At 37.6% G+C, this 27,967-nt stretch overlaps 1 protein-coding gene across 3 annotated transcripts in view; it reads left to right on the forward strand.

Moving 5' to 3' along the window:
* The first annotated feature begins 1,497 nt into the window (after positions 1 to 1,497).
* LOC141755240 (protein diaphanous homolog 3-like) overlaps positions 1,498 to 27,967 on the forward strand; it is a 196,502-nt gene continuing 170,032 nt past the window's right edge. For 2 of the 3 annotated variants that reach the window (XM_074614644.1, XM_074614646.1), the window contains exons 1-5: positions 1,498 to 1,979; positions 12,567 to 12,599; positions 13,034 to 13,216; positions 14,231 to 14,335; positions 23,202 to 23,332. In XM_074614644.1, coding sequence (XP_074470745.1) covers positions 1,860 to 1,979; positions 12,567 to 12,599; positions 13,034 to 13,216; positions 14,231 to 14,335; positions 23,202 to 23,332 — 572 coding nt within the window. In that variant the 5' untranslated portion in view covers positions 1,498 to 1,859. The remainder of the gene's footprint in view (positions 1,980 to 12,566; positions 12,600 to 13,033; positions 13,217 to 14,230; positions 14,336 to 23,201; positions 23,333 to 27,967) is intronic. The other variant, XM_074614645.1, reaches the window with a different exon arrangement.

Consider the following 27,967-nt stretch of genomic DNA (forward strand, 5'->3'; position numbering starts at 1 on the left):
AAGAAGTAAAGGGTTTGTTGAGTCCTGGAAACATGACCAGGTAGGATGGAGGGGGGAAGAACAAAGCATTATCTAAAACATACAGAAAATCATATCTGACATGTGAGTAATACTAATGCGCACACAGATGTTTTTCTCTTCTATGATCTGTTGTGCAATTTCAGATAGTCATTGCATTTTAAACTCATCAACCATGCATAGTAGGCCTGCTATGACTCACATAAGGGAAATGTATGTTTTGTCTTTTTTCCCCATGTAATAATAAAATGAAGTTTCCACAACCAAAAACAATTTGAATAGTTTTTCGGTGTGGGTTGGCCTTCAAAATTCTGCATATTCTACCATTTTGTTGGATGCCTTTGCGTTTTGTTGTAAAACTGGAGACTCCTTAATCACTATATTACTATAACTGCACTTTGAAGTACATGTTGCGTTTGTTTTAGGTATCTTTATTTATTTTATTTATTTATTTGCACATATATAAAACTGCACTAAAATCCAGCCAATGAAAAAAAAAAGAAAAAAGAAATGTGTCAGGAGAGGTCAAGAAGCCACAGGCTTATACAAAGGACGTCTCCTTCAACCCCAGGAGAAAAAAAACCAATAACAAAAAAGGAAGAAAGATCTAAACTAACATAATTTCAAAAATATGTGCAAAACAAAACTAAACTAAACTAACAAAAACAGTGGAAAACAATCCAGTGGAAAAAAATCCAATAAAAACAATGAAATACATACAAAAATGGTTGGTAATTTGTTTTCATGAAAATGTGCCCTGTGGGTTCATCGACATCGTTAAATTGTAATGCGGTTACAGCACACAAATGACTGCAGACACACTGTAACCATTTCTACACCTAAGGGAGACCCAACATTCAGAAGTGTAAACTTACCAAAAAAAGCCTAATTTATTTGTATTTATGAAAGAAACGGAATTATATCTGTCAACAATTTCTTCCTCACAAAACAAAAAAAGCAATGAAAACAGTGAATATATGCAATATTTTTAAATTTTTTAAGTTTATTGTCATACTCTCGCTTTTTTTATTATTATTTATTAATTTTATTTTTTTATTGTGTGGTTTTCTTTTATTATTATTTTATGTTGGTTTTGTTTCATTTCTGTTGTCCTTTTATGTTTGCCACAGCTCTTTGTTTATGTTTTCTCTATGCTTCTAATGTTTGTATGTAAATGTTTTTAATGTTTTCTGCTGTTACTATGTATACAGTCATTTTTAAATAATAAAAAAAAAAAAAAAAAAAACTAAGGAAGACCCAGGCTACATAAACCATCGTACCTACGGGACACCCAGGTTAATAAAACGAACAACTCCCAATTCAAAGCAGGGTTTGATTGACAGCTCACCGCAGCCAATCAAATGCCTTTTAAACCGTAAACAGAGGGGGCGGTCCATAGCTGTCTGTAACCAATCACGAGTCAGTATCTGTCCCTCAGTGGATGCTATTGGTCGGATTAAACACGCGGCAGTTGACGTCCTCATTGCGCGGGTCTGTCAAAAAAAATATCTGCCTCATAAATGTCTCGAGCCAACGCCTCAGCTCCATGTGATAATAATCCAGCTTTCATATTAATGACCGGATAAACGTTGTCAGTGGAGAGAAAACTGGTATGTTTGTATGCAGCAGTTCCTTCTGTTAGAGGAAGCGTTATAACCTTACGTGACAGTCCATAAATTGGATTAGCGCTAAGTAAAGCCACCTTAGTTTAGCAAACTTGGTAGCTAGGTAACGTTAGCTGAACGGTTGCTACGCTACGCATGGACCTCTCTCTTCACCATTTCAGTGTAGTCTATGCTAACATAACGTTACAGTACTAAGTCTTTAGTTAGGTCAACAACATGGATAGTTACAGTCAGAGGTTTGACTCCACTACCGGACGAGACAGTAAATCTCAAAAGAAGAAGGGTTCATCCAACCAGAACTCATGTTACGACGATGGAGACCGCAAACCAAAGTTTGTAAGTATATATCACACTCAGTTGAATAGTTTGAGTTGTATCCAGCTGTACGTGGTGTTATACCTGTGCAATGTACTTACCTGACCCATTATGTGATGTCCATTTGCAGAGAGAGGATGCCTTTTACAGGATCTTGCATAATGCAATCTTTGAAGTATTGCAATCTCTCAATAGTGTGCGTATATCCAGCTGTGATGTGTTACAGATAGATAGATAGATAGATAGATAGATAGTAACTTTATTAAGAGCCAAAATGATCAGAAGCAGCAAAAACCAGGAAGATAGGAAAGCATGGATTTGTGTGATCAAGAATGACATAAATCATCATTAAAAACTTAAATGTATGTAAGAAAACATGCACTCTATGACCTCCTTCAGTCTATTTCTCCATGTCCCAAAAGTTGATTATAGCAAAAATGTTTCTCTCTCACATCAAAAGGTATTATTTGGCCAATAAAACATTGGTTGAACCTGGCTGGCACTCCTTACTGTCAATGTTTATATGGTGTACAGACCGTTTGGTGGAACTAACAAAAAATTAGATAGATAGATAGATAGATAGATAGTAACTTTATTAATAATCCATGCATCAGGCACCAGCAGCCATCTGTCATGAGGGCTTGAATTCCTGCTGGGATCAGTCATGTGTTATTATAGTGTAGCTGCTTGTATTAATCACACATGTGAGAGAGTATCACTGCACAGTGAATAATAGGCTTGTTCACTTCTGATAGATAGATAGATAGGTAGATAGATAGATAGATAGTAACTTTATTAATCCCGAGGGAAATTCAAGTTTCCAGCATCACAGTTCCATAGTGCAAAACATGTTAGTAAAAAGGCAGTAAAAAAGTTAGTAGTACAAAGTACAAAAAAATATACCAGATATAAAAATGCAAGGAGATGAAGAAAACTGTTAAAACTGAATATAGTGCAGGGTAACAGCTGTTATACAGGACTATTAAAAAAAGTGAATATAGTGCAGAAGAGACTGTAATCTGTCCTGCAGACCGTCCTCCTTTGTCCTTTGTTATACCTGTGCAATGTACATACCTGTGCAATGTACATTCCATTATGTTATGTCCCATTGCAGAGAGAGAGGATTGCCTTTACAGGATCTTGCACAATGCAATCTTTGAATCCTTTACAAAGTTTGTTTTGTAAACAGTGACCTTCGCTGTCGACTTTGTTTTTGCATGTAGGAAATCAAAAGGTTTAAATTAGCACAGGGGTTTAGCCCTTACACTAATCCATGTCCTTCCTACTATTACAATATAAACCAACCAACATTTTGTCTGTCTGGTATGTCTGCTGTATTCTTCTGGGAGATATAAGGGAGGTGTTGCTATTTGGACAACACATCATTATTATCATTAGGGTTCTCAGTTAGGGGTCTCATTTTCAAAGCAGACAGGCTTCCCCCTTTCAGACAGGAGACGTGTGTGTGACACAGATCTACTTAATGGACATCCAACCCGCATTTGACCCCATGAGAGTGCTAAGACAAGTTAATTCTTTGTCGCTGCCATTCAGATATTCTAGTCTACAACCGTAGTAAAGATTTGCACAGGAGTGTTTTTTTTTTCAATCCAGCCTGTTACTGTTATTATCCACTCTCACTGATGAGCTGTTGGCTAACTGTCTGACTTTTACTTTAGTTTGACTGTCAATGTACATTTAACCTGCATCATTGCACTGTGTGTCTGAAAGGAGGTGAAGCCGACATATGCACACTGTGTGTATACAGTGTATGGAAAGTAAAAACTTTGGGTTTTGAACTGTTGGTCAGACAAATTAAGTACAATGAAAGTACAGAGGTGGTGCTTCCTATGACTGTGTCTGACTGTGGAAACCTGGCACAAAGTTTGTGTAACATTAAGGGCTGTCCCGAATACCATTTTTTTGGGCTTCGAAGCTTTGATGAGTAATATTCAAAGGTATTCGAAGCTTCGTGGCGCAGCAGGCTGACATGTTTTTCTGTCTGTGTCTCCATCTCCCCCGTTCCAGTGCCACTGCCACACTACTGTACACACACGCACCTCTACACACAACAAACAGCGATATCTGTCTGAGAATAACTCATAATTAATGTTGAATATGAATAATGGTGTGGGATTATTCCTTATTTCATGGGCTATTTTGGGGATTTACACATTATTATAACATACAAAAAAAAAGTAAAAGAAAAAACGAAGCACTTGAATAGTCATTTGGAGGTCAAATACCATGGCAATGGTCAAAGCTTCGAAGCATTCGGGTCAGCCCTAGTAACATCTGATAATTGAATATCTCTTGACAGATTCAGAATAAATGCACAAAACCTCTTAATAAGAATTTATTTTGAAATAGTATATTAGTAATAAATCACTTTTCTGTGAGTATGCACACTACTAAAGTAGCTACAGTGTTAAAGATGAAAACAACAAATATTGGTTGCAAAATAGATTTTGTTGGGGACGTTTAGGATTAAGCCAGTTGGACAGTATGGCTGATCACTAGGGCTTTCCCAAATACAATTTTTTGGGGTGTCGAAGCTTCGATGAGAAATATTCAACGGTATTCAAAGCTTCGCAGCGCAGCGCAGCAGGCTGACATCTCCATCTCCCCCGTTTCACTGCCATTGTCACACTACTGTACACACCTCTACATACAACAAATATCGATATACGTCTGAGAAGAACTAATAATATTTAATGTTGAATATGTATAATGAATAATATTGTTGGATTATTCCTTATTTCATCGGTTATGTGGGGATTTATACTTTATTATTACATACTTATAACTTACAGTATATTTGAAAATAAAACAAAAAACAAAGCATTCAAATACTGATTTGGAGGTCAATTACCATGACAACAGTCGAAGCTTCGAAGCATTTGGGTCAGCCCTACTGATCACACATTGTGAGTCCTTGAGGTCATGTATTGAAAATGGCAATAAGTACAAGCAGTGTTTCACCTATCCAGGTTTCTTGTTGTATCTCAAGTCTGAAATTTGTTTTGCGTCACAGCAGCTCCATTTGCAACATCACAGAAAGGACAAAGACAAGAAACAAGGATACATACATTTAAACATTACAATCACAGAAGACGATATTAAGGGCCCTTCAACGTACATTTGATCTGGGATTAGGCTCCATATTTAGTTTTAGAATTGACTGGTGTACAAAAGAGTGCTTCAGTCTAACCTTATTAAATCGTGGAACCCTGTATCTCTGATTTGATGGTAAAAATGTATATTCACTGTTCAAAACATGGTTGGGGTCAAAGACGATGGTGTTAGCCAGCCTTAAGATGTTATTGTGATAGGCTGATTCATAAAATTTCTCAAGGGGTTTCTGCACCTAGGGGAGACCCAAGCTACATAAACCATAGTACCTAAGGGAGACCCAGGCTACATAAACCATCGTACCTACGGGAGACCCAGGCTACATAAACCATAGTACCTAAGGGAGACCCAAACTACATAAACCATAGTACCTAAGGGAGACCCAGGCTACATAAACCATCGTACCTACGGGAGACCCAGGCTACTAAAACGAACAATCCCAATACAAAGCAGGGCTGATTGACAGCTCACCGCAGCCAATCAAATACCTTTTCAACTGTAAACAGAGGGGGCTGTCTGTACCAACGACGATTAAATTTCTGTATCTCCGTGGATGCTATTGGTCGGATTAAACACGCGCAGCTGACATCCTCATTGCGCGGGTCTGTCAAAAAATCTGCCCCATAAATGTATCCAGCCAACGCCTCAGCTACTCGATATACATGTATAATATCCCTTATATCGGGGGTTCTCAACCTTTTGTAATTTGAGGCCCACTTCTGATTGTTGAAAAAATTTCCGAGGACCACCTTCCTAATTTAATGACAAACTGGGCTATAAATATGTGTTATGCCACTGTCAGGTGTAATGACCCACATACATATTCAGCTTACCCTCACCCATCACTGCCTGCCATTATGAATCCAAAGTATTCAGGGTCATATTTCCTCACCACACGCTTTGGAGCTTTTACTGGTGCAGGGTTGTCTCCAACATCACTTTTATTTTGGAGCGTTATTTAGCCTCCTTCCCGACCAGCTAGCATGATGTGTCTTTTTAGTTTCATATGATACCAGAATCTTCACTCTATCTTTAAAACTGAGTGCGCTACAACCTCTGAATTACAGAAAAGAGGCCGTCGGATTTTGAAGAGGTTAATCTAACCATTTGGCAGTACCTCCACGGCCCACTAGGTGGCCCTCTGAGGCCAAGTGGTTGAGAATAGCTGCCTTATATGACCACCTCTTATCTTTTGACAATGATGACAATGGAGCTATCTCCATGACAACTGAGCAAACTCATGATGACCATGAAATGTTGTATTTGTACTTGTATGTTGTAATTGTTGTATTCCTGGAAAAAAATCTAGTAGAAAGACCTTGAGTTGAGATTATTTTTTCAAAATTCTAATCTATTGAAAACCAAATTTAATGTACGCTAAGGTAGCACACACTCAAGACTGTGTGGCTATTTCAAAATAAAAGCAATACAAGCTGAAAACATACTGAGATTACTTTTCGTGCAGTTGACTCTTGGCAGCACTTTTTTGCTTTTGTCAACAAAAGTGAAAAGCAAAGCATCCTTACGAGAGTTGAACTACACATTTTCACTCAGGCAAAGGTATTAGTTGTTGTTCTGGATCTCCTTTTACTAGACAAAAACAGTACTCTGAGGCCATGTTGCCTCTCAGAGAGCCTTGAATTTCAAGGTAATAATGCTCTCATTATGGGTTTGCTCTGTCAGAAATACACTACCAAAGAACATCATGCTACTTTTTCTCATACATGTATCTGTGATGGTACAGCTCAGTCTTGACACCTTTAGTCCCCCTCTCTCTCTCATCAGATCGGTCTGTCTAGCAACATTTATAATTTATAACAAATAACTGAAAAACATTGTAAATATTGTTCTCAGTTAAGAGCATTCATTTATTTAGTCATCTCAATAGGTGGCACTGCGATACCACAACATTCACTGTAATTGGTAGCAAGTAGATTTGCCATTAAAGGCCACTTCATGTTCAGTGGCTATTTTCAAGCAGAGCATTATAAAAAATGGAAAAAGACAGTTCATGCAAATGTGTTAATGTTCTTTTGAGATGATGTTTTTTTCCTTCTTAAATACAGGGTAGACAGGATGAGAAGGACTGTTCATTGTCAAAAAATCAGTTGGTTTTCAGTTTAAGTACTGAAAATATTTGATGGTCTCATTAATGTAATATATGTTTAATATCCTTTTTTTCTGTATCACTAATTTTTGGAGAATGTTTTTAGTGTTACTGGGCAATATTACTGACTGTTGGAGCTGAAATAAGTAACTGGGAATGGATTTATCATAATTGAGACACTTCATTTACCTATTCTATTACCTTAAATCTTTTACAGTGCCAGTTAAAAAAAATATAAAAATAATTTATAACACAGTTTATCTCCATATAAGTTTGAAAAGAGATGGGTAAGAAACAAATACACCAGTTGTGTCAGAAGGATATCTGTCATTTTAGAGCTGAAAGTTGAAATCAAGACTGATTTGATACACAAAAACCTGGCCATTCATTAATTAATTGTATTTTATTATTATTTATTATGGTTGACACTTTTTCCACTAAAAGCTAATTTATTCTATGACTTTTAATTGTTAAAGGTTTCTTTTCTGAGTGTCTTTTCAGTCAGTGCCTGTGAGATCATGCTGAAATGGTAGAACAGTTACTCAACAGTTAGTCATTGACCGAAAATATCTTTTTAAAAAAGAAACTCACTAAATCTTGTGTGGAGGAAAAACCTTGTGGCACTGAGTTCTATGTTAGTACAACAGACTTGAACATCACCACATGAGGTCTGTTATACTTGTGAACACACCCACCCATGGAGAAAAAATCCATTTGTGTTATTTATAAGGGGATTTCTGCAGGAAATGCTCCTTTAAATCTTGACTGAAAAGGCCATAGTTTGTTTTTTAATTTCAGTAATTAAAATGGTGGAGCACTGTTGTTTCATTCATTGGTGAGAGCCCTTCGTATTAGTAGTCAATTTGAAAAAAAATATATAGAGATAGCAGTGCTGTTAATGAACGCTCCAAACAATTAAGTTTTCAAAATCTGATGTCCATGGATGATGTCTTGGGTTCTTTAATTTTTCCTGTGTTTCCATCTCTTTTCTGTTTTGGACTGCATGTGCAGCGTTTTATAAATTATCATTTTCTCTACAAGTGGTTGTCTCAGTTAATTGAAAAAGATGTTATCAGAGTTTAATTAAATGAACAGGGTGATAGCGGAAAGCAAAATGAATTCACTGATATTTACAAATGACTCTTGTCAGGCCATCCTACTTTGTCTGTTAAAGCAAAAGATTTGCAACAGTGAAAAACTTAGTAAACACTAAAATATTGCTGGTTAACCAACTGACCCTATAGCTAGCTTCAGGGCAGTTTTTTAATTACCAGGGCCCAATTCCAATCCAGCCCCTACACCCTCCCACTCCGTGGTGCAGTGCACTCTGTTTGTAGTCACACTCACAGCTCAATAAAGCACCCTTTTTTAAGGTGCAGGGTATCAATACAGCAGCCACTTCGGGACAAACTTCCCTCTCTCTGGCAAGGAAATAAATAAATATAAGAATCAGAAATACTTTATTGATCCCCGGGGGGAAATTGAGTTACGTTTTGCTCCCGTCCTCTAATATAAATGTAAATATATAAAAATAGAGAAATCATAAGAAAATATAAATAAGAAATATATATAACAACATTTCAAATAATAATGCTGAAAAATAGGATCTATGCAAATAATATAAATGCATGCATTTATAAAAATGCAAGAATAGTGTAAATAAGAATATTAGTTTAAATGTACCGTATATATAGTTTGGACAGTTTACAGTAGATGTTTGTACCGGTAGTCGCACAGAACTTACATTGGATCGTGTGCCATGACGAACACAAAACGGCGTTGCACGTCGTCAGTAAGGGCATTTGGTTAAGTCTACATTAATGTAGACTTGCTGTTGGAGGGTTTTATAACCCACTTCCACTCCCCGTGAATTGGTTTGGAATGGCACTTAATATGGCGGACCCTCCACATGAACGCGCAAACGGACTGGAAGTGGGTAGGGACAGGGTATAGGGGGTGGTTTGGAATTGGGCACTGGTGTGTTTCATACCTGACGCACTTGGTCAGCTCCTTTACGGCTTACACTGTTTGTAAGCCCTGGAAATGTACAGTTGGAGTGCCAGTGAGGCCTCGCCCTTGGCTGCAGTTTGGTACCAAGAGACATCCTTGAACTGTTATTGCTTCCTCATTTTCAGAACCCAAATACCAATAAGCTCCAGGGTGGGGCTGCAGCTAATGCATATTTTCATAATCGCTTAATCTGCCAATTATTTTCTTGATGAAACTATTAGCTGTTTCATTAGAAAATGTCAGAAAACAATAGTAAACAGGGCTCATCACAATTTCCTAAAAACCAAGGTGATGTCATCAGATTACTTGTTTTGTTTGAACAACAGTCCCAAACCCAAAGATATTCAGTTAACAATGATATAATTCAGATAAAATCAGCAAATCCTCAAATTAGAGTAAATTTAGAAGGAAAAACCAAAGAATCTTACTGCTTAAAAATGACATGTGAAAAATGAAATGAAAGTAATTTTAATACATCTGTTAGGCATTTTTTAATTTCCGTACCATAAAAGCCTAGAAGTGTGCCATCTACTCTGCAGCCATGTGATGTACACTGTCCTGTTTTGGAGCTTCCTTTGCCCTTCGCTCCCACAGCGTCATGTTATTGCACTGCAAGCGTTCTGGGAAAGCCACCTGTGGATTCCTTTGTACGATGCTGATTGTTTGGTGCTGTTTAGATGCAACAACAACAAGATTCAATGAGTACCAACTGGACATCCTGACGTTTGTAATATGTCATACATATATAAAAGGCACATGCTGAGTCCTTGGACAGCCGTGCACTAGTGTGCAACAGCTGGCACAAACGGCTGCTTAGGCACTGTTGGGCTGCGTAAAAGAAGTAGCATATGATGAAATTGATGAAAAAGAAAAAATAGCTGTCATAATGTCTATTTATTCATTTTATATTTGACATTTTTTGTAGTCCATACCATTAATCCTGCAGGAACAAAACATGTTACTGTTGCATTTTATTTTCCTGTTCAGAACTGAAGAACTAAGCAGAACTGAATATCAAGGACTTGGATAACAATTAGAAGCTAAATTGTTGAGGGATGCTGTTGACAGAGGCTTTCTTGTGCTGTTAGCTTTTTGTTTCCCCCCTAGCTTCAAGTGCAGTTTTGTTATTGTGTTCAGAGAGTTAGTTCACTCTTGAAAGAGATATGCATTTAAATCAATTTAGGTCGGTGTTGAGTTACGCAAAAATCTAATTGTGATCAATGGCCTTTTCCCTCATTGCTGGAGAGCTGAATTATGATGGAAGTTTGTTAAAGTCAGCCTGGCATTTCTGAGTCACAAACCCATTTATCATTGCAGTAATATTCAAATTAATGTTAAAACAAGTGTGCAACAGTGGAAGTGTAGGGGAAGGTGAAAACTTGTGAAATATAATTCCACAATAGAGAGTTGAGTTTGGGGAATTATTTCACAATTTGTTGGTTCATTTACTGTCTATACTTCACTAGTGTTTTTCATGTATTGGTAATTTACTTCATGATATCTAATTTTTTTAATTGTGACCATTTTCTAATACTAGTGAAGTGCATTTGACCCCTTTTAACATCTCAGCTATGAATGAAATAATTAAGAATAGTCAATGTCTTATTGTTGGTGTTCATCTTAGCTAGTGCTCTTTGAAATATATGCCTACTCTAGTATAGTTTGTCAAGCTGTGGGGATATGATGTCAAAGTTTGACAGCTGTGTCCAATTAGTTGACCAATGCCAAGCTGATCAGTGGAGAAAAAATAATTCCTGTATTAGGCATGGTGGGTCATTTTAGTAATATGTCAACTTTCAGTCTGTTTCTTTTTTAGTTTTGAGCAAATATGTAAAATGTTAATGTCAGAACACTCATTAGGGGGATTGCTCATTGACAGGTTGACACATTTTATTCCAGGCGATTTTCTATTAATTAAACACTGGTGTGTATTGATCTATTTCTCTGAGGTTCTATATGGTCGGCTGTTATGCTTGAAGGAAACCTAACCTTTCTATGTCCGCATTTCATTATGATTTCATTATTTTTGAAATTTAATATTTTCTGTATTGACTTTCCATTCCTTATTAGGATTATTCCTTTGGCATTTTTGACTGTGTTGCACCTGTTCGAAATACAGATGGCAACTTTCCCAAGAATTCTACAGAAAAACAAACAAAAAATCTGCTAGAGCAGAAAAAGCAGCATACAAAAACTTGCTCGGCAGGCACCGAGGTAGCTGCTACGCACAGATAACAACAGGCCAACTGCCAATCTCCGCTCCTACTGCACAAGTAGATCCTTTGTAATTTGCAGTCAGGGTTTACTAGAGAAGCACATTTTAGGCAGCTATTTTTGTTTAAGTGACTAGTGTCGTCAATGTTGATTAACACGTCACTTGGGTTTAGACATTTGCACAAATGTTTAATAAGCTGCTAAACTGCACTGCTGGGTGCCGCAAAAGGATTTTCTTTTTGTAGGGAAAGTTTGGCACCCACCCATCGTGCTTGGTGACGGTTGTACAGACTCCTGGGGAATATGTGGCAGTTTGGGCTTCATTCAGTTGGCATATATTGGGTCCATTAAAACCTGTGGATCTGCATACCTAAACATCATAGCAGGTTCAACTGTACATGGTGTGTACATCTAAAGTATCGCTTTTGAAGTTATGCTAATGATGTAGCTACTACAATTCTAAGATATCAGTCCAATAGAGTGCTGCAGGGATGATATATTTTTTGTAGGCCAACCAGGAAGTTAGCATCGCCCTGGGTTCCCTCGACAAAAAGCCAATGAGATTTTTCCATTGTCTTTTTTTAAGACACATAAAGGCTTCAAAATTCACAAGTGGGGTATTAATGATGTTATTTATGTCGTGGAACTAAACGTTACAATCTCTTAAGCTTGTGTTAACCACAGACCTTATTTCAGGCATCTAACTAAAACCCATTTAAAAAAAAAACATTGACGTCCAGACCATTGACGGAATCAAACCTGCATCACTGCGAAAGACTATGCCTACATAGGGCGCATGCGCTTTTAACTCCTTTTAGATAAATGACAGCAAACTTTTGTCTCTTTTTTATTTTCAAGATGAGTGTACCAACGTAGAGACAAAACAACAACGACATTTCACTGTCCTTATCCATTCAGACTGCGCAGTATCTTTCTCTCCTAATGCTGCAAGAAATGAACGCCATACATTTAATTTGTGAATTCTCTAATGCAGAATATAGAGAACCAAGACTTTTCACTCTTCATAAATAATATCACAATAATTTGCTCTAGGCTGCTGTAGGGTTCAACAATTATTTTTCTAACATTTGATGCAGTACCTTTATGTATCCTGATTCTTTTTTTTTTCTGTTCCCCACCTTTAGCACTTACCCTTTAGAAACATCACAGACGATGTGGTAAGATTTGATAAATTGGTGTGCTTTCTCTTCTATTGGCTGTCAGTCTCTGCAAAATCTAACATCATTTGACTAAAAGTCACCTAATCTTCTTATTCTGAGTGGCAGTGAAATTGGTCTTCATTGGATTCATTCACATCACAGAGCACAGACTGCTTTTCTCACTTACTAATGTCTCTGTTAACTCTACTTGTTATCTAGATAGTGCTTTGCTTAACATGTGTTGAGCAGATGTTCTGTGTACTGTATGTGCTTTGTTCACACTAATAGCATTGTTTTTCTAACTCATCAATAGACTAACTGTTTTGTCTACTCTGTTCTGAGTTTTAACCATTTAAATATGCTAAACATCTGTCTTGTATTTCAACTCTGCACTGAAAATTCTTTCTGTACTTTTCCCTATTTTAATAGTGTTTTCTCTGTTGTCTGTACAGCTGGACAGATTCGCCAGTATTCGGATTCCGGGTAGTAAAAAGGAGCGACTACCCTTATCAAACTCTAAACACAATACCAGTGACTGGTCCATTTCTTCATCGTCCACCTCGCACCAGTTTGAGGAACTTTCGTCAAAGATCACCTCAGAAAAAGAGATCTTGGCTCTGTTTGAAAAGATGATGGTATGTTGTTTTGTCATTATACAATATCATCAAAGTTTTCTTAGAAAAACAATAGAGTAGCTTGACATGTAAAACTTATGTTTGATGCAAGGGTGACCACAGTGACGGAGAAGATTTTAGAACATAAAATGTTTTGGTGAAATAAAATACATGGCAAATATGACAGAGCTTTCAGCTGAACGTTGGCTATAATAATAATAGACACTCTTTTACCCTGTTTTTCAGTCAAATGCTCACATGTTCTCCTTTTTAAGTTTTTGAAAGTGGTCGGTTTGAGGAACATAGAAAGATTTTACCTCTAAGACATTTTGGGCTTGCTATTTTCTAAGTGGACATCCGATGACATCATATTGCTGCTTGACGTATGACTGCTATAAAGACATTGGGAGACAACTTTAACTTGTTTGTTTTCAATATAGTATGTCCTTCATGGAACCAAAACACTCAACTCGAGCCAGCAGATAACTTGTGGAAATTAAATTACTTGAGAATTTTGGGACTGATTACTTTAGAAGTAGAAGAAGTAGAAGTAGTAGTAGTAGAAGTAGAACAGGTAGACACCCATGTAAAAACATTAGGGCGACACCCATTAATGCAAAACTCTTATAGTAACATGCTTACTTTGGAAGATTACCTTTATAAAGACTTCTGCTGTTGTGAATAAAATAATGTTTAATCCTCTAATATGATATGACCCCCAATTTGTCAAATATAATTTCCAGAAATAAAGCACTATCTTATGTTTTGGCCAATATATGGGAAAACAGAAAAAGTTAATGGGGAAAAATAAATTTGGTAAAAAAACAATCAGCTGTCTACACTAACAATTTGGACCAAAGCTAATATTGCTAAAGTATTGTATAATTAATAAGCTGTGGGAAAAAAACAAAGCAAGTCCTGTCGCCAGAGGTGTTGCTAAAGAATATGCTAGAATATTGCATTTTTAATAAGATAAGATTAAAATTCCAATAAGACTTATACCCTCTTTCTGTTTTTCTTTTCTTTTTTTTTCAGGAGGACATGAACTTGAATGAGGACAAAAAGACTCCTTTGAGAGAAAAGGACCTCAACACAAAGAGAGAAATGGTCATCCAGTATGTTTTTACTGCCTCTAAAACTGTAAGTTTTTGAACGCATATTTCTTTTAACTTAATTTTTCTTCCTATGTTTTGCTGCCTAACTTTATATAGTTTCTTGATTTAAAGGGCCAGTGTGTAGGATTTAGGGGGATCTATTAGTAGAAATTGAGTATAGTATTCATAACTATATTTTCTTTAGTGTATAATCACCTGAAACTAAGAATCGTTGTGTTTTCGTTAGCTTAGAATGAGCCCTTCATATCTACATAGGGAGCGTGTCCTCTTCACGGAGTCCACCATGTTGGTCTGCCATGTTTCTACTGTACAGTAGCCGATAACAGACAAACCAAACACTCTCTAGATAGAGCATTTCACATTTGTACGTTACCTGAAGGCCACCGTAGCTCAAACTGCCACCTCCCCACGTGATGTGACTAAATACACACTGGTCCTTTTAATGTGTTTAAATGTCATGTATTTTTAAAACCTTAGAATTTTTCTCGTACTCTGGGCACATATTATATAATTCTGTGTATTTTTCAATGAAAAACTATGTCTATGGGACCTTGCCCGAGAGAGACTGCGGAGGAATTGAATTTGATTATTCAATATCAAAAAACAGTAAATTGGATTACAAGCCAGTGCAATGCTATTTGTCTCGTCATGCATCTCTGTCTCATCAGGAGATGTAGTTACACCTGCACCGGGACACATTTATAAAAATACGCAAATACTGAATTGAGGATAGGAATATTTAACAGAGTAGTCATTAAAATGCTAAATTAAAAGGAGCCATGATTTCAAAAATATGTTCCTTGCAAGAATTTACTTCATATCCTGGCCATCAAATTAGTGATCTGCTTATGTTGTGGAAGGATAGAGCCCAATCCCCAATATCCAAATGAACCCAATATAATGACTGCTGCCTCGGTGCATACTGAGCTTGTCTGGCTTTCTTTCTCTTCCTCTCTCTCTCTGTTCGCTCACCCAGTCCCAAAAGGTGATCAAAATAGATTTTCAGCTTTAATAATTTCTGTTGCTTTTGGGTGATAGTGCATCACAACAGAAATTGTTGATGCTTTTGAGTAATAGCGCTTCACAGCACAAATGGATGAGGTTTGATATTAATTCTTAATTTTGAATGCTGGAAAATAATTGATTAGATTTTGTGAGTTTGCTACCATGGTTGAATGGTCCTCCTTCAAAGTTTCAGCATTGAGCCCAGAGCTTTTCCTTTACTTACCCGCAGAGCAGACAGACTGATCTTGATAAAGGGTGATAAAACTGTTATTGTTCAGAGGAAAACGATTTAAAGACCTTTCTTTCTCTCCCAGACCAAAAAAAGGCCAAGCTTTACATCGATTTCTCTTACCCTTAAGACTAGAAAACCTATTGAAAAAACACTATATGCAGGCGATACTCCATTAAATCTCTACCCCAGAGTGTGTTCATAGTTAATATGGGTTCAGTCTGTGATACTTAGTTTGAATAATAATGAAAACAGCCGACCTGAGGTGTTTTTTGTATTGATTTCATATTAACATAAGCTTGAGAATAACCTCTTTCTGAGGACACCTACTAACTTAAATCAACTGTTGAACAAATATCACAGATCTTAACCAATGCCCAGGTTACCTCACATTGCATTGCAGACAGCTCAGAGGAGATCCTTTACATGTTTGTTTTTTTAATGTTTTCCGGTTAACAAGTTTGCACAGTGTCTTGCAAAGAAGGGTTGCATTTATTATATTTGCTATAATCAGACATCCCTCCAAAATTGCCTGAGGCTGTCCATCTCTAGTTACCATGGGGACCAGCCTGTTGATATGCCCGCATTTGTTTACCTGCATTGGTAAAATAATGTTGCCACTGGCCAAAAGACAACAAATTAAAATCCTTCATAACACCAGTTTTATAAACTGCTACATTTACACAAGTTGTGGTAAATTGCATGTTTAGAGAGGGAAGTTGTGAAAATAAGTGTGTTGACATATGGTATCTCTCATGTCGGTAATTACCGATTATCGATTTCCGGTTTTGCCTGTCCGGTCCGATGTACAACAGTTTGATTTTATGCAAACCGGCTGAACCGGCATTTTGTCATTATGACACGTTCTGGCAAATTAAAAAGAAGCCGACATCAGCAACCTGCGCCGATGGCGTCACAGCGCTAACTCCAACCTGTACTGCATTAGTAATAATAAGCTATGACAATGTTATTAATCTAATATTGTGTTTGTTTATACTCAATTTACTGCTGTGCCGAGGCCGGCAACATGGAGATCAAATTTCAGTAGAGGTGGAAGGGTGGAAGAGACACACAGTGCACGTTGTACGTTGTGTTTGTTTACTTGAAAGTTCATGTGTTTTTTGGTGTGACAAGACATGACGGGTTTCCGCCACCCAGTGTATTGCAAGCCCGGCCGCCCGTAACGTTAGCGTGTGTGTGTGGTCGAGAGAAAAAGGGGGAGAGGGAGCGAGCGTGTGTGATGATGAGTATGAAGTCAGTAGTAATATCTGTGAACGTAGCAGTACAGTGTGTGTATAGTTTAGGCCGTAGATGAATAAATGCTACAACTCCTCAAGACCCAAGCCAAGTTTAATGTTTATGTATCTTGCTTGCCAACTGCTTCAAAGTGAAGAGGGTTAGCCCCGAAGTTAGCGACAACTTCGGGCCAGGCTCACTCAAGGTGATCTTTAAGGTGAACTGGGCTTTTTCTCATTTAGTGACAAGCCGCCCCTCTGAATTTTCAGCGGCTGCTGAGTCAAGTGCGACAACTAATGGTGAAATTTAGTATACCGGTCCGGTGTTTGGCTTAATATCAAACTGGTTTCAACACTTTTTCACCAGCCCAACCCTAATACCAGGACCATGTTCAAATTATGACTTTATTTTATGAGGCTGGCCAGGCTCTCGTGTAATAATTTGCCCTCTCAGACTAATACCAGGTCCTTAAGCAATAATACCTTGAAGGTTATGCTATTATTATGAGCGGATGAAGCCCTTTGAAGCTTTGAGGCTTTCTTTCTATTTGCGCAGAAAAGTGGTTCAAGGCTTCAGGGCTTCAAACGCAGCAAGCACACTGGCAAGCACTGGTGGCTTGTAAAACTTATAGTAGCCCTTCAAGACTGGGGCTAAAGAACTACAACACCTTGTTGATTACCAGCATTGACTGCGACGCTGGTATTGTTGTCTGTGTGTGTCTGTGGACGGATTTTTGTGACTGTGATAGCATTGCAATGGTGCAAAATGCACATCTTCAAGAATCTAAACCAAGTCCAGTTGCTGCTGATTTAACCCTTACTCGGAAACTTTACATATGTGTTGTTGACGTCAAAATGAAGGTTGAGTTCGAGGATGGGTGTGGTCCCAGCAAGGGGGCCGAAAGTAGGACTGAGTTATTCCTTAAAGGAGTTCGCTACTTGTACAACACACATTAAATAAAAAAAAAACATCTTAAAAATACATACAATCTCAATTATTCTCCTCTCCTCTTACATCACTAATGTGCCTATCACAAGGTTTAGGCGCAAAACTTTAAAAACTGTCAAACTAAATGAAGCGCTTTCTGATGCACCAGTGGTGTTTGAAGCTTTGGACGTCATCAGCCACATGGTTCAACATACTGAAACAGTGAGCTTCACAGGAGTGAAACAAACGTTGGTGCTTTGGTATCATCCGTCTCTACTGTGTTCTACTGTATTAGCACAAGTATGCTATTATTGCAAATTAAAATTAAATTTTTTTGACTTGACCCAAAAAATTCAGGAAAAAGGGAAACCAATTTCCTGATACACACTTCTCAACCACAAAACGGCTTCGCCAATTTACCCTTTACTACTGCATCCTAAATTGATACATGTTCCTTGCTGATATAGCTTGGTGTGATTCTGGCTTGCGATTTTCGCAGATTGCCTTGTAGAGAAACAATTGTCATGTATTTTTCCACACAAAATAATTGCTGACCTTTGCCAGCGTGTTGTGTAGCAGTAGTTGTCTTGAAATAACTTCTTGGAGACCCCACTGTGTTGAGTTGTCTGCAGTTCCCCTGCTGTGTAGGAAATTGTGTTTTACTTAGTGTTGCCTTTTAAAACACCTGGAAACTATTTTCAGAAATGTCTCTACTCTGTCTTAGTGATACCGCATGAGGAGATGGGCAAATTCTAAGTAGTTAAAACAATTCTAATGTTCTGAACTAGTGTTCAGTGTTCTTAAATGCAGATACATTTACGTATACACAAATACATTTTTACATTTACATTCTTTATACAATATTCACATGCACATAATGTACATTCAAATAGTTATTGCTTGCTGTAATTGTTCTCCTGTACAGCTGTGAAGAGATTCCTTCCTTATGCAGTTTCAATGGAATAGATGTGGATCAAAACTCACAGCCCACCTTGATCTGCGCAAAAATATCTTCCAAATTTGATCTTTTTGTACACACTTTAATGTGAACCAGCCATACTGTGGAGCTCAGTTCACTTCGGACTTTCTCAGGATGAACTTCTAGCTAACCTCAGAGACTTTTAATCAGCTAGCATTAGAAAACATGAGACAGGGGCTTACTGTCTAAACATTGATTAAGCATAAATTGTGGTCTACCGTTTCCCAAATTCCATTTGTGGCTTAGACCTCAATTAAAGTGATTGATTGTTGAAAGAGCTGATCATTGAAAGAGAAACAAATGCCCAAGTAGGTAAATGTACATCATACATTGTAAACAGAGCATGTTAAACACTGAGTACTTTTTGAAAAATTAAATGCATTTTGTGTTTAAGTTGCCTAATATGCCTTTTTTGATATGAGTTTATGAGTTAATATGAGTTTTTTAATACAAGCATAGAACTTCTATTTTGTTTTATTTAGAGAAACGTATTACATAGCTGCAAACTTGTCCCCTTTTTGGCAAAATGTGCCATTTTGAATGATGCTGAATGTGTTTTCATGATGACAATATTCATTAGTGAATAACCATGCATTTTTAATAATTGTTACATATTTCCCTTAAAAACCTCAATTCACAAACGTATTGGAGCTCACCGGTTAAGGCTGCTTTATCAGTATATGTTCCAGCATATTTTGGTAGTGATGTTGAACTCTTACAGGAATGCTGCTGTTTCTGTCAACTGCAGGGCAGGCACAGTAGGATATTTAGGTATTGTTAGCTTTTCCTACGGCAGGGAGACAAAACCTTTGTTGCGTGTCGCAGATGAGGTGTCAGTTGTTATCATCTCTGTATCTTCTCTTCAGTGTCCGAAATATCCGAGGGAAGGGGAAGCTCAGAACAAAAGAGTAAATGCTCTGAGAGTGAGTGTACATTGAGACAGAGGGATTGAGGCATTGATGTTCCATGTTCCGTTGTGAGGCAAGGAGGGCCGCAATGGAAATGGAGGCAGGGATGGGGAAGCGATGGGAAAAGAGCTGCTCCATTGCCATGTCTGTTCTAGGCACAGTTATTTAAGAGACAAGTTGAAATCACAGGTGGTATTTCTTCCACAGGATTGCGGGTGGATGTGATGGTGATGTGCGACGATTCGCACTAGTTTGAAGTTAAATTTGTTCATATCTCACTGCTGTCAATCATGCCACTCTTGCTGGGGCAGTGAAAGGTTTTTTACCCTTGCAAAGTTTGATGTAGTGCATGCAACAGTGGAGCACAACCCATTGTATTGCAAATCAGTTTGCTTATTTTATTTAGAGTTACTGTATGAATACAATTGCCTCATTGCATATATATTGGAAAGATATAGCATGGAACTCATCAATTTATAAAATATCCTCTATAGAGTGGTGCAAGGATGACATATTTTTGTAGGCCAACCCGGAAGTTAGAATTGCACAGATTCCCTCGACAAAAAAACAGTTGGATTTTTCCATTGGGTTTTGGATTATTGCAGAAAATAAGCTCTGTGGCAAACAAACATTTATGATACTTACACATTTTGTTCCACAAGATAATCTCCAAAAATGAACATCACTTTTATGATTTTTTAAACGTAAATGCAATCGCCAGAAGCAAAAAAAATAACGTTTGGTTATAAACAAACTACACCACAGTAGCATGAATACGAGTAAGCATGATGACGTTTAGTAGTCTCGTTTAGCCACTTGTTAGTAACCGCCTTTTTTAAGAAACGTAAAAGCTTCAAAATTCACAAATGGGTAATATATGGGTTATATTGTAAAACAAAACATTAAAATCTGTTTAGCTAAAGACTTTATTTCAGACATCTAAATAAAAACCCATTCCAAAAACCCATTGACTTCGAGACGTGGGAACCGGAAGTGCTAAAATGCTAATGCATTTCCGGGTTTTAGGACTCATTCCTGGAGCACTCTATTGGACATGAAGAGGCAGAAGGGTCACAGGCAACACTCCCTGGGCTGCCTCTGCAGTAAATGATGTGGATGGGGCTGGGGTTGCAGGTGGGTCCACAGCTCCTCTGAGCTCCTCCTCAGTGGGCGAAAAGGCTGTCACTAATGCTCCTTTAGCGATAAAGGCCTAGCCAGACGTGCCTGTTGCTGCCATGAGCAGCACTCATGGCTCCCTGACTGCTGAAGGTCTTAGAGATACCGAGAAACAAACAGGCTGGTCATCATCATGTCTCTCCAGGATGGGAGAGGAGTTTGACCACTGGGCCAGAAGAGGAAGAGGAAGAGGGAGGCAGACACTCACTGTATCGTTGATGGGCTGGTGCGCAGGCAGGGAGTGGGTAGAATTGGTGAAATTCCCGCTGCTGTTCCAATTACTCCTGTCAGCAAGAGACATACGAGGCAGGAGTCGGCCTAGGCTGATGATGCCAAGAAAGAGTTGCAATCGAGAGCCATCATGAGGGCAGAGAAAAGGGCATGTTTTAGCCACAATGATAACAACACTGGAGGGTGGTGTTGTTGTCACTGAGGAGTGCTAGATTCATAGGACTACTACCTGATTGGGAGGAGGGTGCATTTATATGTCTCGTGGTACTAAGGCAGAGCCTCTTTGGTGTAAACCAATGGGGAAGTCCTTTTTTTCTTTTTTCAGAGGTTCAAACTGGATACCAAGCTATTCAGTAGTCACGTAGCTCAAGCCATAATGATGTTTTTGCTCTCTTGGCTCTCATTCAACGTGCACAGTAGATCTGGCTCTGCCTATACGGTTGATCAATTTTCTTTTCTAAGGCTGTAGAGGTGCTTATGATCATTATAACGCCTTCTTTGATGGTTGAAGATAAAAGTGGGCTTTTTGAGTGAGATTTTGACAGCTAATTTTATATTTATCATATGTTGAGGAGAATATCTTAGATTGAGGCTTCAGGTGTTGGCGGGGAGAGATAGAGTGAGCATAGTTCCATTGTTTTGGCACCCTGCAAGGGCTAGGGAGTATTTATTCCTGCTGGTAGTGATACAGGCTGATTTCTGAGGCCTTTGATGAATTAAAAAACGTACCCAACGATATGTGATGTTTTGGCATTAGTGCAGCTGTCTTGATAAATCAAATAAGTGTACCTTTCTCTGTACACCAACCTCCCACTGAAAAACACAGCTTTAATTGTATTGATCTCCCAGACTATAAATAAAGCTATGTACAGGTATATTCACTAGTTTGGCAATATGCATGTAAATTGTTATTAGACAAGGGCGGTACAGTGTTTTTTTTTTTTTTTCAAATCTATGGTCAGATACATTTTAATTGTAAAGTTGTACATTTATAAAGAAACTCTCTTGTGGTTAGATGGGGATTGGGTGACCTTTTAGTCATGCAAGTAAAAATAAATAGTACATCTACATGTGACACTTGGCATGATTTCTTTTCTGCCTGTGATTTTAGCGCATTGCAGCCTGTCTCAGTTAATTGCTGTGATTTCTATTGATGACAACATTTTGAACCAACATGAAAAGATTTTAGATTCCGTGCCCCTTTAGAAATGTGCTATTTGGGAAATGTGTCATTTTGGTGTAAGATATTTGGAGGTTTGGAAACTAATTAAGAGACGGTCATATTAAAGAGAACAGAGGAATAAGCATCTGGGTTCATCCATAACCCTGGGCTTGCTTAAGGATGTTAGGCTGCTGGCTTTGATCCAAAAGCCTTGAAAAATTAGGTGGTCAAAAACATGTTGTCGATTTTACTTCAAATGTTAGACTAATTTAAAATATCACTGCTTAAGGTGTTTTTTTTAATTATTTTGAACTTTCCATGGTAATTAAGAATAAAAATAAATATTTTACAGATACAGGTATGAACAAAAACAGCTAGGCTCAGAGATAACAGGCTCCAGCTCGGCTCTGATTGCTTGTTTTCCTCCGGTCTGTGAAATCTTGCAGATGCCATTAGGAGCACCGGAGGACACAGAGACACTTGATTTTTTTCAGATTACCTGTCTCATGCACTACTGTCAGATTGTAGTGATTTTTAATCATATTTGCTTCAATTCTACCCACTGTAGCTTTAAAAGGAATAATAGATTCAAACTAGACAAAACATTACCGTGCTAGGTTAGGGAAAACATTCTCTAGAGTCTAGAATATCTCTATGAATGTTTGCTCTTTTGTAAGCATTGCATAGGATTTGCTCTTCGAGTGCCATTTTGTTAAAACATGATTCATCTCCAATGAAGAGAAAATATGGAGAAAAATGGCATGTATACCCACTCATGCGGTGGGGATTATTAGAATGAAAGTTGTTCAAGTAGTCTAGACGGAAATTGATTTTCAGGTTTATAAAGAGACGAGTGCACATTACTGGAAAGGAATCCTTGGACAGTTTTTGCACATTTGTGCTTTTGCGATTAACTGTTAAAACAACATAGCGTCTTTCTGTCATTGTTCTGACTAATCAAACTTTGGCCTCATGTTGTTTTGATCACTTTTGCCAAGGCTGTACTAAAGAGATTTCTTCTTCCTCTCTTTCTTCCAGGGCAACTTAAGAAGCAGCCATCAGATATCTCCCCAGGAATTCCTGGGAGAGCTGAAGTCAGGGGTGATGGACGAACGTCTCTTTGCCTGTCTAGACTCATTGCGAGTGTCCCTCACCAGCAACCCTGTCAGGTACAGTACAAGGTTACGTCAATGGAAATGGACTTGCTCTCTTTAGTTTAAGTCCCACTATTGTCTGATTTCTAATTTCTTTTGTTAATAATTACACAGTAAAAAGACATTTTGATTGGATCACCATCATATGATTAGTTTTATTAACTATTTGTGTATGTTATATTCTTTCCTTTTTAAAATGTTATTTCTTTATCAAAATAAATAGACTTCATATTGCGTCACTGTAATGGAATGAAATGATTCAAACAAGACATTAAAAAAAGTGTAGAGTAGCAAAGTGAACAGGGCTGCAGCTCACATACTGTGAACCTCAGGGATTGTGGCTGTGAAGATCATTCCAAACAGAGGTGTGAATCAGAACTGTAGCAAATTGAAAATGCTTCATGAGGAACAAAACACCATAATTTAATTACTGAATTCCTCCAGAATTGACCCAGAATCTGAGTGAAACTGTTTAAACTGTTGAATGCATTGAGTTCTGCTAAGCATGCTCTTGCTTCAGCCAGCCATAAGCAGCATGAGTTTCTTACTGCCCCTTGGGAGTTTTAGTTGACTTAATGCATAGTCTTGTGTAGTTATATGTAGACATACATTTTATAAAAACACAGATTTTATTCATTTCTCATTGTTTGTGCTGATTATATAACAAGGAGAGTGTAATAATGTACATTCAAGCCTTAGAGTTGCTCCAGCTGTCAGAGTAGTCTGCAAAAACATTTATATAATAACTTACTTAACATAACTTCTCCATTTTTCTGTAAAGGCTAGTAGTTTAGAATAGTGCATAATTGGCACACTATCATCAATTTGTATGCAATCTAATTAAGTCCAATCCAATAGCCCAGCAATGAGAACTACATTTTTAAGTTGTTTCAAGATGTTAAAATAGTGTAGTGCACCTGTAATGCATTTTCAGTTACGGTATTCCTAAAATTAATTTGTGTTCACATCTCCCTCACCCAGGCCTCTGTCCATTTGTAAATCAAAAATATTTTTCATATGTTGGCAGGTTTTTGTTTGCGGTGATTATCCATGTCATTTTTTTTACATAGGAGAAATGCTTAATAAGAAATGACAATTATGTAATTTTCACATTTGATCCCTTACATTGATAAGTTCTCTTTTGTTAATAATCTCTTACTAATTACTGTCCATGTTGCAACATTTTTTTTAATTTACGCATACTTGCATGTTAAGCGGCATTGTCGGCTCACAGTCATAATTTTTTTTATTTTTAATTTTTTTTTTAGATAAGTAGGCTAATAGGAATAAATGTTTTTACATTTGCATTTTGTAAAAGGTCACATGGACCACATTTATAGATGCATTTTTGTTTCCATTTCAGTGACTTACATTTGTTTCTTTGTCACATATCCACACATTTAAAAACACCGTTTTACATTTTTTTTCTTTTTTTTACGTTTATGTTGTTTATAGAAAAAAATAGATTCTTTAATAAGTTTTTGTTTGAAAACAATCCATCAATAATTATTTAGTAAAAATTGGAGTATGGGTCTGGGGTATGCACTAGTGAACATCCTGAATATAATATTGTTTGTGGTAGGATGGCTAGTTTTGTAAAGGTTTATTTGTTGCCAGTACAAAGTAAATCTGACTCTGTGACTAGGGGGAGGGGCTGTTTCTTTGGTGCTATCTAAGCCACATTGACGGGCAGATCCCTGGCAGTCTTGTCCTGGTTGTCTCCCTCTCCTAGATTTAGATTGTTGCTTTGGGCTCTCTCTGTCTGAGGTTGGGGATTAGCAAGTTAATTTAACATTATCATATACTCTGCCAGAACCGCTCTGGTCAATCTAAGCTCAAACCTTTAGTCTTCACTGACTTTTTAACACTCTACCACCTCCCATATCGACATGATTTTTTTTTATCCCAGTAAGCCATTTTCATGATTAATATCATAGATACTTTTTTTGTGCAATACAGGGTATGTACGGAATTTAAAAATAGCTATTTCCAGGCTTGAAAAAGTTTGGAAAAATAAATAAATGAAATAGATTAACTTCACAAACATCTACAGTATATGTGGCTCAATTAAGATCGGTTGAGAAAATCCTTTTATTGTTTTAATTGACCAATTTAATGTTAGAGCAGATCACTCAATCTTCTCTTTGTGAGGTCACATCCTCTCTACGTCGACCTGAGTTGCAGCTTGTATGCCAGGAAAGTGCAGATTTAATCATGTTTGACTTTACATGGACAAGTAAACGGAAAGGCACGAAAAAGACCGGGACATGGGACATGCCAAATGTGGACTGTGGGGAAAAACATTTGATATTTCTAACATGGGAGAGGCAGCGCTAGCTAGCCATGCTAAAGGATCAATGTTGCGAATCAGCTCTCACCACCATCATAGGCTTTTTTACTGTGGGTACCAACGTGAGGACACCTGCTGCTACCCTTAATACTGGCCCTGTTCAGACCTGGCATTAACATGCGTCTTGGGTGATCTGATCACAAGTGCACAGCTCTAAGTACGTCTGTTCACACCTGGCATTAGAATGCGTCTCCACATTGCAGACGTTCAGTAATATTACAAGAATGTCAGTAGTATTTATCCTACATATTTGTGAATTTCATTTCACAGAATATGTGGTCATGGACTTTTGCCTCAAATTCATGGAAATGTTTTGCTAAAATGTGTATGAACCCTGATACACTCTACACATTGCTTTCTTGTAAAATAGTTCTGTCATGCTGTTAACGGCTGATTGAGGATGACTGTGGTCTTGCATCATGTTACGGACTCCCGCCTGGTCTTTTCTGTTTGCAATGTGGTGTGCTTTTGAAACAGAAGGTGATGTCTACACCAGTGACCTTTTTCATATGAGATTGAAGTCTGTTTTAAAGCTCAACTCCAGTCAGATGACAGGAGATAAACATTCTGACCAATTGAAAATAGTGTTCATTCTCATGCCTAAGGAGGAATTTCACTAATTATCTACTCTCAAATACACGGCCAATATACAACAATAGAGAATAGCACTGCATCTCATGCGACATGATATTATCGAGAACCGTTCCAAAGCAAGTATGCATCACCTGACACTCTTTCACACAGACGGACTCAACTGTTTTTTTAGGTGTTTATATATATTTGGCTGGATAGTTTCATATTGGTTAAATATAGTAATCACTACTGTGTCTTTTTTGCATAAAATATTTTAGCCCTTTAATGTATCCCTCAAGCCATCCTTTCAGATTGGGATGACTACCCTCCTTTTTCTTACTTCTCTTCCTTTTCCATCGCCTCTAACCACTTCAGCATCAGTGAATGAAAATTAGTTTATTTATATGTTGTTAACACAGCCTGAATCTCTCATCTCATTGATTTTCACCAGGGCTAAGCCTTCTCATGGCTAATAAAGCCTTCCTGCTGCCAGGCTCATCTTTTTGAGTTCACATGTGAATAGCACTCCCGCCCACTGCTGCTCTCTCCCACATTGCATGAGTGACGGCACATGGATGTAGGAGTTAAAGAACAGAGACCTCATTATGTTTTCTAGAACCTCTTGAGCAGTGCAGCTCTATCAAGACAGCAAGAGAAAATTGATGCTAAGAGTCTTTAATGATGATGAATACACTTTTATGTGAGCTACACTTTGTTTTTTATTCAAATCAATGACATTAGCAAAAAATGTGAAAACACTGCCAAGGACAGATGTGCTTCAGAACTTGAATTAGGCAAACATACTCAAGTGTTAATTTTGTTAACTGTAAATATCATGCAATATATGTTTTCCAGTTACCTTTTTTGATGAGACATTGGTTCGATTAAAATTATATTAGAGACCATATTAACTCATGTAATATGAGAGACTAAATTAATATTAGCAATGAACTATGATCTACTCAAAATATTTAAAAAATGTGAGCAAAATGGAATATAAAAACAAAAACTCTCAATAGATTACATAGTTCAATAAAAAAAAAAGAAAAAAAAAAAGAAATGCATGTCCTGTTCAACCACGCCTCTTTGTCATTGCCATATTTCTCTCTATTTCGCTCGGTACCTGTATCCTCTGCCCTGCTGCACTTGCAGTGTCTATAAACGGTTTTCAGAGCTTGGTGAATGAGAGAATTGTAGATCAAGTTCACAGCTTGCTTGATGGTAAAGAAAACAGAAACTGCAAATAATTTGGACTGACTATTGTGGTCGGAGTAGCGGTACCTCTGGCCCAGCAGAATGTGGAAAAAAGATGCAGTGGCTTAGTTACTTCCATGCTTTATTCCTTGATGCTTTATTTTGATGACTGTTTCCATCTGTGCTAAATGCTATATAAAGGCTGTTACTTGTTATAAATGCAACAGTTAGGACTGCACCATGTAAACAAAATGCCTACATTCTAGGAATCGTGTCTTTACAACGTGACACAAAAAGGTTATTTCCTAACATGCTGTATGTAATGTATAAATAACGTATAGGATAGCTGGCTACATGAGCTCCCATAAAACTGTGACGTAAATAGCAACAGTCTGTGCGTACCCACTGCTGTTTATGGGACCTTCACCTGTGTGATCCTCAAGGAAAACGTGTCCTGTAGGCACTGACTTTTGATAAAATCACCACTAATAAAATGGACAGTCAGGCTCATGTATAATGACACAGTCTGGCTT

The sequence above is a fragment of the Sebastes fasciatus genome, chromosome 2, assembly GCF_043250625.1.
Source record: "Sebastes fasciatus isolate fSebFas1 chromosome 2, fSebFas1.pri, whole genome shotgun sequence".
Taxonomy (NCBI): Eukaryota; Metazoa; Chordata; class Actinopteri; order Perciformes; family Sebastidae; genus Sebastes; species Sebastes fasciatus.